General features: G+C 47.4%; 1 protein-coding gene across 3 annotated transcripts; it reads right to left on the bottom strand.

Annotated features, from left to right (window-relative positions):
- Positions 1-552: 552 nt before the first annotated feature.
- Positions 553-15,930, bottom strand: LOC117673275 (uncharacterized). 3 transcript variants are annotated; one of them, XM_034430567.3, is made up of 2 exons: positions 15,832-15,930; positions 553-4,288 (listed from the first exon to the last, which is right to left on the bottom strand). In XM_034430567.3, the coding sequence occupies exon 2, from the start codon at positions 4,272-4,274 to the stop codon at positions 3,438-3,440; it is 837 nt and encodes a 278-aa protein (XP_034286458.1). In that variant the 5' UTR covers positions 4,275-4,288; positions 15,832-15,930; the 3' UTR covers positions 553-3,437. The 3 variants fall into 3 exon arrangements, with proteins under 3 accessions (XP_034286458.1, XP_087750436.1, XP_087750437.1); XM_087894310.1 differs by having other exon boundaries at positions 15,663-15,889; XM_087894311.1 differs by lacking the exon at positions 15,832-15,930 and adding an exon at positions 15,663-15,820 and having other exon boundaries at positions 553-4,282.
- Positions 15,931-16,321: the final 391 nt, after the last annotated feature.

Genomic DNA, 16,321 nt, shown 5'->3' with positions numbered 1-16,321 from the left:
GACGACTCAAGAGAGAACGCCACTCTCTCAATATGGCCGGGAGGTGCATCGCACATATGCATGTACCGGTCATCACTATCGCAAGATTTTCCTGGGGTGTGGCAGTTGATTCCCTGACAAAAACAGCAGAATTTTGCATATCTCCCTCACCCCAAATTTGGCAGGGCAAAAACAGGGTTCCCCCCCAATGGGCCACCTGGTGACAGCCGCCCCCGAACTAAGAGAAGAGCCCCTTCTCGGCCCCTGTCCTGCTAACCCAGAGGCTGGCCGCCTCCTCTCACCAGCCAAATCGCTGGAAGATCAAAGCTCACTGGAGGCATGTGGGGGGGGGGGCTTTGCTTCCTCTTGTCCCCCATCCCAGCCATTAGAAAGAGGGAGAGATGCCAGGCTCGGGCCTCACAAATACGCCAAGGGAGAAATGGCCAAGCTAAATTTAACAGGGTTGATCTCTAGTGGTTTGGCCCCTGTACTGACGGCCTTAAGAATGGGGCGTGCCCCCCCACATCCTGAGTGGGGGGGGGGCATGCCTTGAGAGGGAATTTTTTTTTAATCTTATTTTATTTTATTCTATTTCTATGACGCGCAACCATAGGGTGACTTTGGGTGGTGACTGAGAGAGAGAGATTGCCGCTCTCCCAATGCAGAAATGGAATGGGTTCCCAGGTGAGTCGGGGATGAGGACGAAGGGGAGAGCATGACATGGGGACCCCCACATCTGGGGCCAAGGATGGAGGGAGGGGCCCAGATTCTGGGATGCCACAATTTATAGCAGGGGTGGTCATTTACGGGCTATTGTTATGGTGCCGCAGCCAGGACTGACTGGCCAAAATTCAGGTTTGGGTGGGGGACGGCGACACAGCAAGGGGGGACCCCAGAGATTGCTTGGCCCCAAGCCTGCCTTGAAACAGCCACTGGAACGACTCCGAAGAGCCCCCCCAAAAAAAAATCTCAGGTGGATGACCTCACATCCTGGTCCCAAAGCCTTACAGAGTGATCGAACATTCCCCCTGGGAAAAATCGGCAGGGAAATCCTTATTCCTTGGCAGTTTGGTGCAGAAATTCTGCAGGGTGATTTGCTCTGGGGGCTGCAGGAATGTTGTGGGTGGCTGGGCATGCATGAGGGAGGGAGATAAAATGAGGAGGGAGGGTGGAACGAAGGGAGGGAAGGGGAGGAAAAGGGGGCGGGAGGAAGAGGATGGAAGGATAACAGAGGGAGGGAGGGAGGGAGGGAAGTGGGAAGGAAGAAAAAGGGGAGGGAGGAAGAGGAGGGAAGGAGAAAAGGAAGGAAAAGAGGAGAGGGAGGAAAAGGGGGAGGAAGAGAGGGAGGAAGATGGGAAGGAAGGAAAGGGGGAGGGAGGGAGGAGGGAGGAAAAGGGGGAAGGGAGAGAGCAAGGCAGATGGGAAGGAAGGAAAAGACGGGGAGGGAGGAATGTGGGAAGGAAGGAAGGAAGGAAAACAGAAAAAAGGAAAAGAAAAAGAGAGGAAGGGAGGGCAGGAGGGAAGGAAGGAAAAGAGTAAAAGTAGAACGAAAAAGAAAGCAAGAGAGTGAGAGTGAGCCAGAGAGAAAGGAAGGCAGGCCGGAACGGAAAGAGGAGAAAAAGAGAAAGGAAGGAAGGAAGCAAAAGAAAAGAGAGAGAGAGGAGGAGGGAGGGAAGGAAGGAAGAAAAAAGAAAAAGAGGGAAAAAGAGGGGGAGGGAATAAAGGAAGGAAAAGAGAAAGAGAAGGAAGAGAAAAAAGAGAGAGTGAAGGAGAAAGAACACAGTCCAGCACAGCCCTTGTCCTGCCCACCCCACTCCCAGAGCCCCTTCTCTCACCTCTCTGCTAGGAGACCTTCGGATATCGCAGCCGCGCACCCCAGAGAGACCCCTTGGCAAGGCAGCCACCTTCTTCCCACTGGGGTGACCCAGTGCTCAACAACAACAGCTCTCCCTTTGCATGCCAGGATGCGACACCTCCTTGGCATGTCCGCTTCGCCCATGCTTGGACGGCAAAAGCAGCAGGGACCGGTGTGCAGTGTGTGTGTGTGTTAGTGGTCCCCTGGGTCAGAAATCCAAGATGCGGTGACTCCGCCGTAGTTCAACAGGTCCAGCTCAACCAGGAGTGCTTGAAAGCCTCTGAAACAGGCCAAACGTGGTAACAATCAACAGGAACAGCAAAACCCGCCGAGCAGCGGGGAGCCCCAAGGCACAACAGCGAGAGAGCCGAGGCCTGGCTGGACAGCGAAGGGAGGCAGTGCAGGGAGGGGTCTTCTCCGCAGGCAGAACTCGCAGGGGAAGGGGAGGGGGGTCTTTGGGAACACAGCTCCTCCAAGTTGGGAGTTTCCCTCCCCGCTTCTCCATGGACGCTGATCTTCCAAGAGACCTCTCTTTGCCAGATCCACGTCAGTGACGGTACTGCACTGCCGGTGCGAGTACGGAGCGCTCAGGGACTTTTCCGTCGGGCACGGATCTCCAGTGGGTTCCTCTTTCCTTGGTGGATTCTCACATGTTCGAGCGACCCAAAAATGCCAGCATGTTCCAGCTAGTTCCACAACCTAGTTGTCAACTGACGTATTTCTACGGTCCCCGGCACATCATGCCACACGCCACAGGTTCAAATCTGCAGGGAACGAAATGTGCGATTCCCTTTGTTCACGGCACATGCCACGGGTTCAAATGCCAGGGCCCCAGATGCTCGAGGAACTGCCGATCCATTGCCTGCTTTTTCTGATGAGAGGGGACGAGCCACGGAGGCCGCAGAGGAAGCCCTTCGACTTGGGGCTTGGGCCGAGGCGTCAGATTCCTGGGAGAGTTTCCAGCGGATGGAAGTGGGGAGCTTCGGCCCAAGTCCCAAGTCGAAGGGCTTCCTCAGGGAACGACTTCCACAGGAAACGACTTCCAAGGAGGCTCGCCGTTGCAAACTCAGAGCCGGCTGATCCAACGGCTATCCCGAGCCTCCTTTCCCCAGGTCCCGGACTCTTTGGCACAGCTCTAACCCTGCTCTCTCTCACCAGGCTGGTGGCGCGATTCTGCTACGGTTGGCATTCTGCAGATTTGGGAGATTTGGATTTCGGTTTTCTGTCAGAAAGAGACAAAAATGGAATGCAAAATGTGGAGATGGAGGGATGCGGGACTTGATCCAGGACCCAGCGGGAGATTAATGGCTCAAAAAAAAAGAAAGAAAGAAAGAAAAAGAAAAAAGAGGTACAAAAATGCAGAAATATGGAAAGCACCCTGTGTCTTGTAGTTTTTTGTCAGTTCGAGGTCCCGATATGTGGAAAGGGACTTGTTGGAGAACGTAAAAAGGTCTTTTCCAGTATGTCCCTCGAGCGACCAGATCCGGGATGGGGAGGAGGCTGTAATTTCTCCTTGGCCACCTGCACATTGTCCCTTCTCAGGCCCGCTGTCCACCACCGCTCCGAACGCTCAGCCCCTGCAGGACACTCTCTCGGCCTGTCCTCAGCTGAGGGTCTCCCGTTCCCGGTGACTCCGGCGATGGGCCGCCAGGTTGCCTTTCTGCGAAAAGTTCTTCCCGCACGTCAGGCACTGGAAGGGGGTGTCCCCCCTGCGGAGCCTTGGTTTTGGGCCTTTGGGGGTCTCCTCCTTGGTTTGCCGGGTCCTCGGGGAGCCAGCAAGGCCACTTCGGCCTCCCAAGGGTTCCCTGGAACCCCGACGGGCAAAGGCGCTTCGGGTTTGGGGGGGCTTCTCTTGATGTTTGATCCTCAGCCGGCGCCGTGTGAAATCTTCCTCGCCCTCCTCATCGACATGCACTGCTTGGCCTCCCGGGCTGTCCTGCTCCTGCTCCTCCTGCTGCTCGCAGTCTCTTTTTTGGTGAGCGGCGAGCAGCCGTTCTTCCCGGAAGTTCTTCCCACAGGCTGGGCAGGCAAAAGGGCGGCGGGCTGGGCTGCCATGCACCCGTTGATGGGTGAGCAGGTTCTGCTTGAGGCTGAAGCGTTTCCCGCAGACACTGCAGCCAAAGGGCTTCTCGCCAGTGTGGATGCGCTGGTGGATGATGAGGTTGTGTTTGAGGCTGAAGCCCCGGCCGCACTCAGGACACACGAAGGCCCGTTCGCCGGCGTGCTGCTGCTTCTGGTGGCGCAGCAGGCCCAGTGGCTGGCTGAAGCTCTCACCGCACATGGCACATTTATGCTCCTCTTCCTCCACCTGGCTGTGAATGACCAGCCCATTCTCGTCCCCTGAGCTCTCCTCCCAGGCCGGGAAAGGAAACGGCTTCTCCCCCGGAGGGGAACTTTGGCGGGTCCGCCCCGCCACTGGCTCTTGGTCCGCCCCGTCCATGGGGACACCTGTTTCTGCGGAGAAAACAAACAAAGAGCTTCAAAGAGAGGTTAGCAAGAGACACATCGCGACCCCGATTTATGCCAATTCGTTCATTTTCTGCCCGTGTCAAGGTGGCTTGCGAAAAATTAAACCACCATAAAACGACTATTCCCAATAATGATCTCTTAAAGTCGAGGTATCCCACCTTGGCAACTTTGGAGACTTGGGGACTTGAACATCAAGCTTTGCGAGCTGCGGAATTCTGGGAGTTGAAGTCCCCAAGTCTTAAAGCTGCCAAGGTTGGACATCCGTGCACTATGGGGGGGACCGGGTTCAAATTGCTATTCGTCTCTATTTAATTCTTATTCAGTTTAATTTGATTATCTCTCTCTCTCTCTTTCATATCTACTTTCTGTCTAGATATGAGAGAGAGAAAGAATCAAATTAAACTGAATAAGAATCCACCTATCTCTATCTTCTATCTGCTAATCTTATACCTCTACTATCTACCTACCTATAAAATCTATCATCTGTCTATATATCCATCTATTATCTATGTATATTATCTACCTATCTATCTATCAATCATCTATCTGTCTATCTAATATATCAATTTATCAATCAATCTATCATATCTATCATATCAATCAATCAATCAACCTACAATCAACCCACCAACCTACTGGTGAGTTGTCCCCCGTTTGGACCAGCACGCAAGAACCAATAGTAAAACCGACGGAAGGCTCCGCCCACTGACTTCATCGCAGCTGATATGCACATGGGCAGAAGAGTGCGGGCGCGCGCAAGCAAAGAGGGCGTGTGCGCATGGGCGTGATGATGTGAACCAGTAATAAAAGTAAGTAGAACCCACCCCTGCTACCTACCTATATAATCTATCATCTGTCTATATGTCCATCTATCTATCGTCTACCTCAGTGGTGGGTTTCAAAATTTTTACTACCAGTTCTGTGGGTGCAGCTTGGTGGGCGTGGCATCGCTTGGTGGGCAGGCTTGGTGGGTGTGGCAGGCGAAGGATACTGTAAAATCTCCATTCCCACCCCACTCTAGGGGAAGGTTACTGCAAAATCCTCATTTCCTCCCAATCAGCTGGGACTCGGGAGGCAGAGAATAGATTGGGGCGGGGCCAGTCAGAATTTTTACTACCGGTTCTCCAAACTACTCAAAATTTCCGCTACCGGTTCTCCAGAACTGGTCAGAACCTGCTGAAACCCACCTCTGATCTACCTACCGTATTTTTTAGAGTATAAGACACACTTTTTCTCCCCTTAGAAGAGGGTGAAAATTTGGGTGGTCTTATACACCGAATGTAGCCAAAAACACAAGGTGCGGAGGAGGCGATGGTCTGTGGCAATCCCTGCAGCCTGGAACAGCTGATTGGAGGTATTCTAGGAGGCCTATCGACCTGCCAATCAGCTGCTCGTGCTGAATCAGGCTGCCATAATGTGCTGAAGCTGACCTGGCTGTTTGCTATTTGCTGCAAGGACTGTCAGAGTTTGCAGCAACAATCACATCCAGAAAACACACACAAGTAACTAATTCAGCAGGTTTCAATAACTTCTCTTTATATATAATATAACACATGAAGTAAATATACAATACCAAAAGCAGGTTTTCCAACCTGGTAGTAAATACAAGCAAAACACAAGCAGAGGAGAGGAGTTTCAGTTTTAGTTTCAGAGATCAGCAGAGCATGCAGCTTTGGAACAGTTGAGCTAAGCCACGCCCAGGATCCCTGCTGTCTCCTTCCTTGTTGCCCACACAGTTTCAGTTTCCCAACAGCCCTCAACTCTCTCACACACTAACAGGATGCTAGCCAGATGAATACCGACCGATGCTGGTAGGCAGAGGCAGAATTTTATTATTTTTCTCCCCAAAAACTAAGGTGCATCTTATACTCCAAAAAATACGGTATATCATCTCTCTCTCTGTCTCTCTAATCTATCTATCATCTATATCTATCCATCAATCATATCTATCTATCACTATTTGTCTATCTGTTTTCTCTCTCTTCAAACATCCATCCCTATGTTCTGTCTGCTAATCTCTTCCATGTATCAGTGACTCGGGGACACTGCAACCGTCATAAATACAAGTCAGTTGCCAAATATGAGTCAGTTGCCAGCTGAATTTTGATCACGTGACCATGCTGCAACCGTCGTAAGTATGAAAAATGGTCCAGTCACTTTTTTTCAGTGCTGTTGTTGTAACTTTGAATGGTTCTAAGTCAAGGACTGGCTGTAATCTCGAAGGTAACCACTTTAAGACTTCTGGGATTTCAACTCCCAGAATTCCCCAGCTAGCAAAGGGGGAGGGGGAATGGGACAAAATTTACTTAGGCTTGTCTGCTTAGCAATAGAAATTTTGGGCCCAATTGTGGTTGTAACTCGAGGACTACTGGAATTTAATTTATTGTTTTATCTATTATTTTATTTGTTTTCTTATTTATTTTATTTATTTAATATTTTATTTTATTTACTATTTTAGTTTTTATATATTTTATTTTATATTTTACTTCATTTTTTTTATTTTATGTTATGTTATTTTATGCTATTTTATTTTGTTACTTTATTTTATGTTGTTTTATTTTACTTTATTTTACCCTGTTGTTTTCTTGTTTTATGCTATTTTGTTCCTTTGCTACTTTATTTTATTTCATTTTATTATTTCTTCCCCAACAAACCTGAATATAGAATATAAAATAGGGTATAAAATAGAATATAAAGTAGAATACGAAATAGAATGGAATATAAAACAAAGTATAAAGTAGAATAGAATAGGAGTATAAAATAGAATATAAACGAGAATACAAAAGAGAATGGAATGGAATATAAAATAGAGTATAAAATAGAATAGAGCAGACAGTTTATTAAGTGAGTTTTGTCCCATTCCTCCTCCCCCTTTGCTTGCTGGGGAATTCTGGGAGTTGAAGTCCCCCAAGTCTCAAAGTGGCCAAAGCCCCCTTCTCTGCTGGCAATCCTCAACTAACAAACATTAATTTAGCAACCATTCCAAGTTACAACGGCCCCGGGGGGGGGGGCAGGGCGGAGAGGACCATTTCACTTATTGACGACCGACGCAGCTTCCCCGCTATCATGCGATTTACATTCGGACGCGTGACAGACTCACACTTACGACGGGTGGCCGCAGGGTCCCATGATCCCCTTACTTTATTTAAAAAGTAAAATAAAATAATAAAGAAAGAAGGGAAGAGAATGTAGAAGAGAAATAGAAATTGGAATAGAACTTAGAAAATAGAATACAATAAAAAATAGCCTATAAAAGAGAACAGAATGTAGAATACAAAATAGAATATAAAATAGGATAGAATATAAAAGAATAGAATAGAATAGAATAGAATAGAATAGAATAGAATAGAATAGAATAGAATAGAATAGAATAGAATAGAATAGAATAGAATTTGGCTTTCATCCAAATGCTCAACCATTAAAGAGGATAATTACCGGAAACTACTTGGTCAAACTAAAGAAATGCTGGAAGGATGGAAAGGATTAGTTATCATTACTAGGTAGAATTGCAGTAGTCAAGACATATATCTCGCCTAAATGGGTTTTTCTCTTTCAGACAGCTCCAGTTTTATTAGATACAATTTTTTTTCAATCTTTAGATCAATGTATATGTAGATTTGTATGGCAGAACAAAAAACCAAGGATTAAATTGAAAATGCTTCAAGAACCCCTTCCAGGGGCGGATTTGGCCTACCTAAATGGGAGTTTTATCATCAAGCAGCTGTCTTAAATTGGGTCAGAGACTGGATTGCTTTGAGGAGGAGGAGGAGGAGAATCCTTATTCTGGAAGTCCAGTTTGCAACAGGGGTGGCATTATTATCTGAGTCAGGAAAGGGCCCAAAAACATAAATATTTTATGGACCACTTCATCCAAAAGGTTTTAATGACTATTTGGGATCGAATAAGAAATAAATATTACCAGATGACTCCGATTTGGCTTTCCCCTCTAGAGGAAAACCTCGAAATACGCTGGTGGAATTAGGCTATGAGTTAGATTGGTGGATATACAATCCGATCCAATCCAGGACAGCTCAGGACAAAAACAAGGGAGGAATCTATAATTCCCTACAAGAACTTGATAAGATCTTGTTGAGAGGGCAGCCGCTGGGGCTTTGGATCGCGTCGTGCCTTTGCGGCCTCTGACCCAGCGCCGATCTCAATTGGCTCCTTGGTTCTCTGAGGAGCTGAGAGAGATGAAGCGCCGGAAAAGACGCCTGGAGAGCGGTTGGAGGGCCAGCCGTTCCGAATCTGACTGAACAGTGGTGACGTCTCATATTAAGACCTACCTAGTGGTGATCAGAGCAGCGAAGTCTAGCTACTTTTCCGCTCTGATTGCGTCTGCAGATAATCGCCCAGCCGCCATGTTCAGGGTGACCCGCTCCCTTCTCCATCTGGGAGCGTGGGAAGACCCCTTGCAGGGCAGGGCTGAGGATTTTGTGCAGTATCTACATGACAAAATCGCTGGGATTCGGGAGGGTTTGGACTCCGACTGGGTAGATCCAGATGGGGTGATGGAGGTGGGTCTTGAGAATGTTAGCTGGGAGAAGTTTGACCTTGTGACTCCCGAGGACGTGGACAGGGTTCTGGGTAGGTTGAATGCAGCCACATGTTTATTGGACCCGTGTCCCTCCTAGTTGGTGCTGGCTTCCCGGGAGGTTACACGAGGCTGGCTCCAGGGGATTGTCAACGCTTCTTTGAGTGAGGGTTTCTTTCTTTCTCGCCACCTTGAAAGAGGCGGTGGTGAGGCCCCTCCTCAAGAAGCCTTCTCTGGACCCAGCTGTTTTATCAAACTATCGTCCAGTTTCCAACCTTCGCTTTGTGGCGAAGGTTGTTGAGAGTGTGGTGGCACGACAGCTTCCCCAGTACCTGGATGAAGCAGACTATCTAGATCCGTTCCAGTCAGGCTTCAGGCCTGGGTATAGCACCGAAACGGCATTGGTCGCATTGATTGATCTCTGGAGGGCTCGGGACAGGGGTTGTTCCTCTGTCCTGGTCCTATTAGATCTCTCAGGGCTTTTGATACCATCGACCATGGTATCATGCTGCGACGATTCGAGGGGTTGGGAGTGGGGGTCACCATGCTATGGTGGTTCTCCTCCTTCCTCTCTGACCGTACGCAGTCTGTGTTGGCAGGGGGGCAGAGGTCAACCCCGAGGCGCCTAGTTTGTGGGGTCACAAGGGGTCGGTCCTCTCGCCCCTCCTGTTCAACGTTTATGTGAAGCCGCTGGGTGAGATCATCCATGGCTTCGGGGTGGATTTCCATCAGTACGCTGATGATACTCAGCTGTACATTTCCACCCCGGGCCACCCCAGTGATGCCCTTGAAGTGATGACCCAGTGCCTGGGGGCCGTACGGATCTAGATGGGGAGAAACAAGCTCAGACTCAACCCCTCCAAGACCGAGTGGCTGTGGTTTCCGGTGTCCCGTCATAGTCAGTTGGTTCCATCATCACTGACTATAGGGGGTGAGATCTTGGCCCCCTCAGAGAGGACTCACAACTTGGAGACCATTTGACGGCTGTGGCCAGGGGGGCTTTTTATCAGGTTTGCCTGATCCACCAGTTGCGTCCCTTTCTGGACCGGGACGCCTTGCGCCCCTTTCTGGACCGGGATGCCTTGCGCACAGTCACTCATGCCCTCATCACTTCCAATCTGGACTACTGTAACACTCTCTACATGGGGCTCCCCTTGAAGAGCACCCGGAGGCTCCAGCTGGTCCAGAATGCGGCCACGCGGGTGATTATGGGGGCGACTCGATGCTCGCATGTAACACAGTTCCTGCGCGAGCTGCATTGGCTCCCGGTGGTCTTCTGGGTATGGTGGTGTTGGTCGCCACCTTTAAAGCGCTCCATGGCATAGGACCTGGGTACTTCCGAGAACGCCTTCTGCCTCCGATAGCCTCCCACTGACCAGTACGCTCCCACAGAGAGGGTCTCCTCAGGGTGCCATTGGTTAGTGTCGATTGGCGACCCCTAGGGGGAGAGCCTTCTCTGTGGGGGCACCTACCCTCTGGAACCAGCTGCCCCTGGAGATTCGTCGGATTCCTGACCTTCGTACCTTTCGCCGCACCCTTAAAACACTATTATTCCATCAAGCAGGGCTAGCCTAAAATATTATTTTTAATGGGTTATTTTATGTTATTTTAGATCATTGGCCAAACTATTTAATAATTTTAAATTGTTTTTTAACTTTTATATTGTTGGTTTTTATCCTGGCTGTACACCACCCTGAGTCCTTCGGGAGTAGGGCGGTATTAAAATTTAATAAAACTAAACTAAACTTATTGGGGAAGGATGAGAAAGTATTATCCAAACTGTATCAATTCCTCTTAATGGATTGGATTGGAGTGGATGTTATCAAGGACTCAATGATTGCCTGGGGGAGAAATTTGGGATATTCGATTGAGCTGAAAAATGGGAAGAAATTTGGGGGAAAACCCTAAAACTAACAATGTCGGTTTCCTATAAGGAAAATACATATAAAATGCTGTATAGATGGCACCTCCCTCCGGCTAGATTATCGAAGATGTTCCCGGAAACCTCCCCGGTTTGTTGAAAATGCAACGCCGCTATGGGAACTTATTTTCATATCTGGTGGACCTGTCCCCGAGCAAGAGAATATTGGGCCAGAATTCAAAAATGGATTTTAGAAATCATAGGATGTAGGATAAAATTGAACCCGGAAATGTTTTTACTAGGCATGAAACGAGAACTTAAACAAATCTAATTGGTATCTCGCTCTCCACATCATCATTGCAGCCAGGATCTCGTTTGCGCAAGAATGGAAATCCAAAAATACCCCATCGGAGGCTACGTTAACCGCAAAGATCATGGACTGTGCAGAGGCAGACAAGCTTACCGGACTTTTGCGAGATAGACAAGAATCGGGGCTCTATATATGAGTTGGGACCGGTGGTATGCTTGGCTGCAAAAAAGAAATTTTAAGAAGAATGTAAAATAATATTCTTAGTGTGACTGTGGGTAAATATTTATAGGAATATTGCATGGCAGTTGAGAATCCTTTCTTCTGGATAATCTTTTCTTTTTTTGATGATTTGGTTTAATGGAGTTTGTACTATTTCTAGGTGAAAATTGATGCTTTAAAACTCTATATGTATTATATTACTCTCTGCCCATATTGCTATTTTTTTTCTGTATTTTTTAATAATTTTCAATAAAAATTTTATTTAAAAAAAGAGAAAATAAAATAAAATGGAATGGAATAGAATGGAATGGAATATAGAGTAGAGTAGAGTAGAGTAGAGTAGAGTAGAGTAGAGTAGAGTAGAGTAGAGTAGAGTAGAGTAGAATAGAATAGAATAGAATAGAATAGAATAGAATAGAATAGAATAGAATAGAATAGAGAATGGAATGGAATGGAATGGAATAGAATATGGGATGGGTTGGGTTAGGATAGGATAGTGAATAGAATAGAATAGAATAGAATAGAATAGAATAGAATAGAATAGAATAGAATAGAATAGAATAGAATAGAATAGAATAGAATAGAATAAATATCTTAATGCTTAAATGAAATTTTGAATTTTAATAAGAAATATGTACAGATTGAATAAATAGAGGAAAGTGATTTTTAAAGGGGAAAAAATGTGATTTCTATAGAAAAATAAGAATAAATATGATGAGAGAAGATTTTAAGGGAAATTTACAACCTAGGAGAAAATATGTGAGAAGATAGTTGTTGAAATACATGTTTATATAAAATTGGGGGGAGATACGGAGGAAAATACGCTGAAAAGCATATTGTCAAATAAAACAGCTAAAATAACAGATCTAGGAGTGGAGGAAAGCATGCTGGTAATACTAGCCTAACAAGAGATGGAAATTTGGAGGGGAATATGCTGGGAATCAGCCAAACAATAGTAGGAGTTATGGGGGAGGATACTGATGTTGAGATAAATTTGTCTAATATGAAATGTGTAAAATTAGAGATAAACTGTTAAAGCTTAAGATTCAGAGATCTGTTGAAAGGGTCTAGATATTAAGAAATATAGATAGAACTTTCACGTATAAATTGAAACAAAAATAGAGCTGTATTCAATTTGAAATTAAGATGTGTGGTGATAAAATTCTAAGGTAATCAATCAAATTAAGAGGTTAGAATATAAGAAAAAAACTTTACGTTTTGATATTTTTAAAAGGTTTAATGAAGGGAAGTTGGGAAAGAACCAGATATAATTGCATTTATAAATGGATATAAAAATGAATTAAGGCTTTCTTCTTTAAGAAATTAAATTGGTAGTAATAGAATAGTTCTGATCAAGATATTAGAATTCATGTTAAAAAAGTTTTTTTTCTTATGTTCTGATTTTTAATTCTAAAAGATGTAATGGGAAATTGTGAATGGAGGTTTTTTTTCTTCTTCTTTTTAAAAATGTAAGCGATTGTACCTATCTGTGACCGGATTGAGACTTTGCTCTTGAAAGATATAGGATAGGATAGAAAATGGAATGGAATAGAATATAAAATGGAATGGAATAGAATAGAATAGAATAGAATAGAATAGAATAGAATAGAATAGAATAGAATAGAATAGAATAGAATAGAAAATGGAATGGAATGGAATGGAAGAGAATATGGAATGGAATAGAATAGAATAGAATAGAATAGAATAGAATAGAATAGAATAGAATAGAAAATGGAATGGAATGGAATGGAACAGAATAGAATATAGAATAGAATATAGAATAGAATAGAACGGAACAGAACAGAACATAAAATGGAATAGAATAGAATGGAAGGGAATAGAAGAATAGAATAGAATAGAATAGAATAGAATATGGAATGGAATAGAATAGAATAGAATAGAATAGAATAGAATAGAATGGAATATAGAATAGAATAGAATAGAATAGAATAGAATAGAATAGAATAGAATAGAATAGAATAGAATGGAATATAGAATAGAATAGAATAGAATAGAATAGGGGAGGGGAGAGGAGAGGAGAGGAGAGGAGAGGGAGGAGAGGAGAGGAGAGAATAAAAAATGGAATGGGATGGGATGGGATAGGATAGGATAGAAATGGAATGGAATAGTATATAAAATAAAATGGAATGGAATAGAATGGAATAGAATGGAATATAGAATAGAATAGAATAGAATAGAATAGAATAGAATAGAATAGAATAGAATAGAATAGAATAGAATAGAATAGAATGGAATGGAACGAACTGGAATAGAATAGAATATGGAACGGAACGGAACAGAACAGAACATAAAATAGAATGGAATAGAATGGAATAGGATAGGATAGAATACAATAGAATATAAAATAGTGGAAAAGAATAGAAAAGAATAGAAAATAGAAAATAGAATATAGAATATAGAATATAAAACGGAGAGTAGAAACAGAACTGAATGGAACCGATGGGGGGCGGGGAGAGGGGGGGGGGTCTCTGTGCTTGGCAGGGACTTAAGAGCCTAAAGGGCAGATGAGATTTCCAGCTTGATCCTCTCTGAGTCAGGTGGTTTTTTCTCGCAGACATTTCATGGCCCAACCAGGTAACGGGATCAGTACTCGTAGGGAGTGGAAGTCGATATTACCTAGTTGGGTCATGAGACATCTGCACAAAAACAACCAAGCTTAAAGAGCATCAAGGACCGCACAGTCCTTCCTCCTTCTCCTGGCACTGATGACGTAACCTACTTGGGTCACAAAACGTCTGTAAGGAAACACTCCTCCCCCCCCCCCCAAGCTCCGAGGACCCTGACCATTCAAACCCGAGACGCAAAGACTCTCTTCCAATGATCGTTGCTTTGGCTAATTTTACTTTAGCAATCATCTGATCGGCCAAAGGATCCCAATTTGGGGAAGAACGTGGCCCCCATTTTGGGGATCACACAGGCCCCTCTAAAGAGTCCCGCTTGGGGGAAAGAACATGGCGCCCCTCTCCTGGGTCACACAGGCCCCACTAAAGGATCCCACGCTGGGGAAGATCATCACATTGATCTTCTGGATCACGGAGCCACCCTAAAAGATTCCACTTGGGGGAAACAACATGGCGCCCCTTTCCTGGATCACACATCCCTCCCCAAAGGATCCCAATTTGTGAAAGGACCTGGCATCCCTTTTCTGGATCACACAGCTTTCCAAAAGATCCCAATTCAGGGGAAAATGTGGCACCCATTTTCTGGATCACCCAGGCCCCTAAAAGATCCCAATTGGGGGAAGAACATGGCAACCCTCTCCTGGATCACACAGCCGCCCAAATAATCCCACTTTGGGAAAGTACCTGGCAGCCATTTTCTGGATCATCCAGGCCCATAAGAGATCCCAATTCGGGGAAGAACCTGGCACCCATTTTCTGGATCACACCCAATGTCCAAAGAATCCCAACTCGGGGAAGAACATAGCAACCTTCTCCTGGATGACACAGGCCACCCACCCCCCAAGCCCCTCCTAAAGGATCCCACCCATTTTCCGGATCACCCAGGCCCCACAAGCGAGTCCTGGGAGGAACCAGCAAGGAAGCAGGCCGGGGGCTGATTGGCAGGCTCTCAATTGGCCTGCACCACACCTGGTTTGCCATAGTTTTGGGGTGGGGGGGCTGGTGGGAGGGGGAGAGTGGGGTGCAGGGGGTCAGCCACTGCTGTGCCTATAGGGAGCCCTCCTCCGCAGCAGGATCCGGCCTCGGGACCCACCCCTGGAGAGCTTGCCACCAAGCCCCCCCCCCTCTCCTCTCCCCTCCCCTCGAGATTGCATCGAAGTCGAGAAGGCGCAACGTGCGCGAAGCTGCCCGGACCGGTTTTTTCGCTCTCTCTGCCCGGGGATTCCGATGACGTCAGCCTTCCCCCCTCTCACCTGGCTCGCTGGGGGCTTCCGGGGAAGGACTACAAACCCCAGCATGCCAAGCGGCGCCTTCTCTCTCTCTCTCTCTCTCTCTCTCTCTTACCTGGCCTCTGCAAGGGGGGGGGGAGGTTGGCGAGGGCAGAGAAAAGGCAGGAAGGGGGGAAGGGCTGAAATCTTTTTATTTTTTTATTTTTTTGCAAAATTGCTTTTTGGCAAGATTGCTTGATGGATTGGCAAGGTTGATGGATGGATAGATGCATGGGCAAGGTCTTGGGACCCCCGCCCCAAACCTTGCCAATCTAGTCGACTCTCCTTCCTCTTCTTCCTCCTCCTCCTCCTCCTCCTCCCCCCAAGGTCACCCGCTCCCTCCCCCGCTCGTTGCAAAGCCCCCTCCCCACCCTCCCCAAGAGGGTGCAAATAGGAAGGGTCCTCTCCTCCTCTCCCCCCCTTTTCCCCCCTTTTTTGCAAGGGGCCGGACCACGTGCCAGCCAGGCCGGAAGGACGGCGTGGGACCCCCACCCCAAACCCCCCACCCCACCCGTCTCCACTCACCTGGACCCGTCTCTGGCTCCGTTTCGGGAGCGGGCCGCCCCACGCGGGACTTGCGGCTGTGCATCACGGATCTGCTTTGCAAGGAAGAGGAGGAAAGGGGGAAAGAGCAGAAGCCCCTCGGCCTCCCCCGCCCGCACCCGGGCCTGCAGCCCCTCACCACTCAATTGACCTCCCACCACCACCGCCGCTTCCCGCAAGCAGCCGCCTCCGTCGCTTCCACCCTCCCCACGCTGGCCGCGGAAGCCGAGCGGGTGGACCGGTGGGGCGGGGCGATCTTCCAAGGGGAGGGGGTAAAAGCCCCTCCCCCTCCCCCCTTTCTCCCTCTTCCCTGCCCCGCCCTCCCCCCCCTTTCCCCACGCCGCGTGGCTTCCAGTTCCGCAGGTTCCTCCCCTGCTCTTCTTCCGTCCCCTTCCCCCATCGAGCAGAACAGAGCTGGGAGGGACCCGGGAGGTCTTCTAGTCCAGCCCCCTGCTCAGGCAGGAGACCCTGTACCATTCCAGATTCACCAAGTTGGAAGGGACCTTGTAGGTCATCTAGTCCACCCCCACCCCGCCCAAGGAGGAGACCGTATACTACGCCATTTCTGACCAATCTCGAAAGCCTCTTCTACAACCCCCCCCCCTCCTTTTTGGCAGAAGAGGACTACACCCCCCATGGGC

Source organism: Pantherophis guttatus, chromosome 4 (assembly GCF_059756535.1).
Source record: "Pantherophis guttatus breed Tessera chromosome 4, ASM5975653v1, whole genome shotgun sequence".
Lineage (NCBI taxonomy): Eukaryota > Metazoa > Chordata > Lepidosauria > Squamata > Colubridae > Pantherophis > Pantherophis guttatus.
Note: the sequence above shows the minus strand (reverse complement) of the source record. Positions and strands in the feature narration are given on the sequence as shown.

Bases quoted from the DNA above. Each gene is read 5' to 3' on its own strand.
- LOC117673275 (XM_087894310.1), bottom strand. From the start codon at position 15,726: ATGCACAGCCGCAAGTCCCGCGTGGGGCGGCCCGCTCCCGAAACGGAG. The intron at 4,289-15,662 runs GTGAGTGGAGAC...TTTTCTCCGCAG, and splicing joins GGAGCCAGAGACGGGTCCAG to AAACAGGTGTCCCCATGGAC.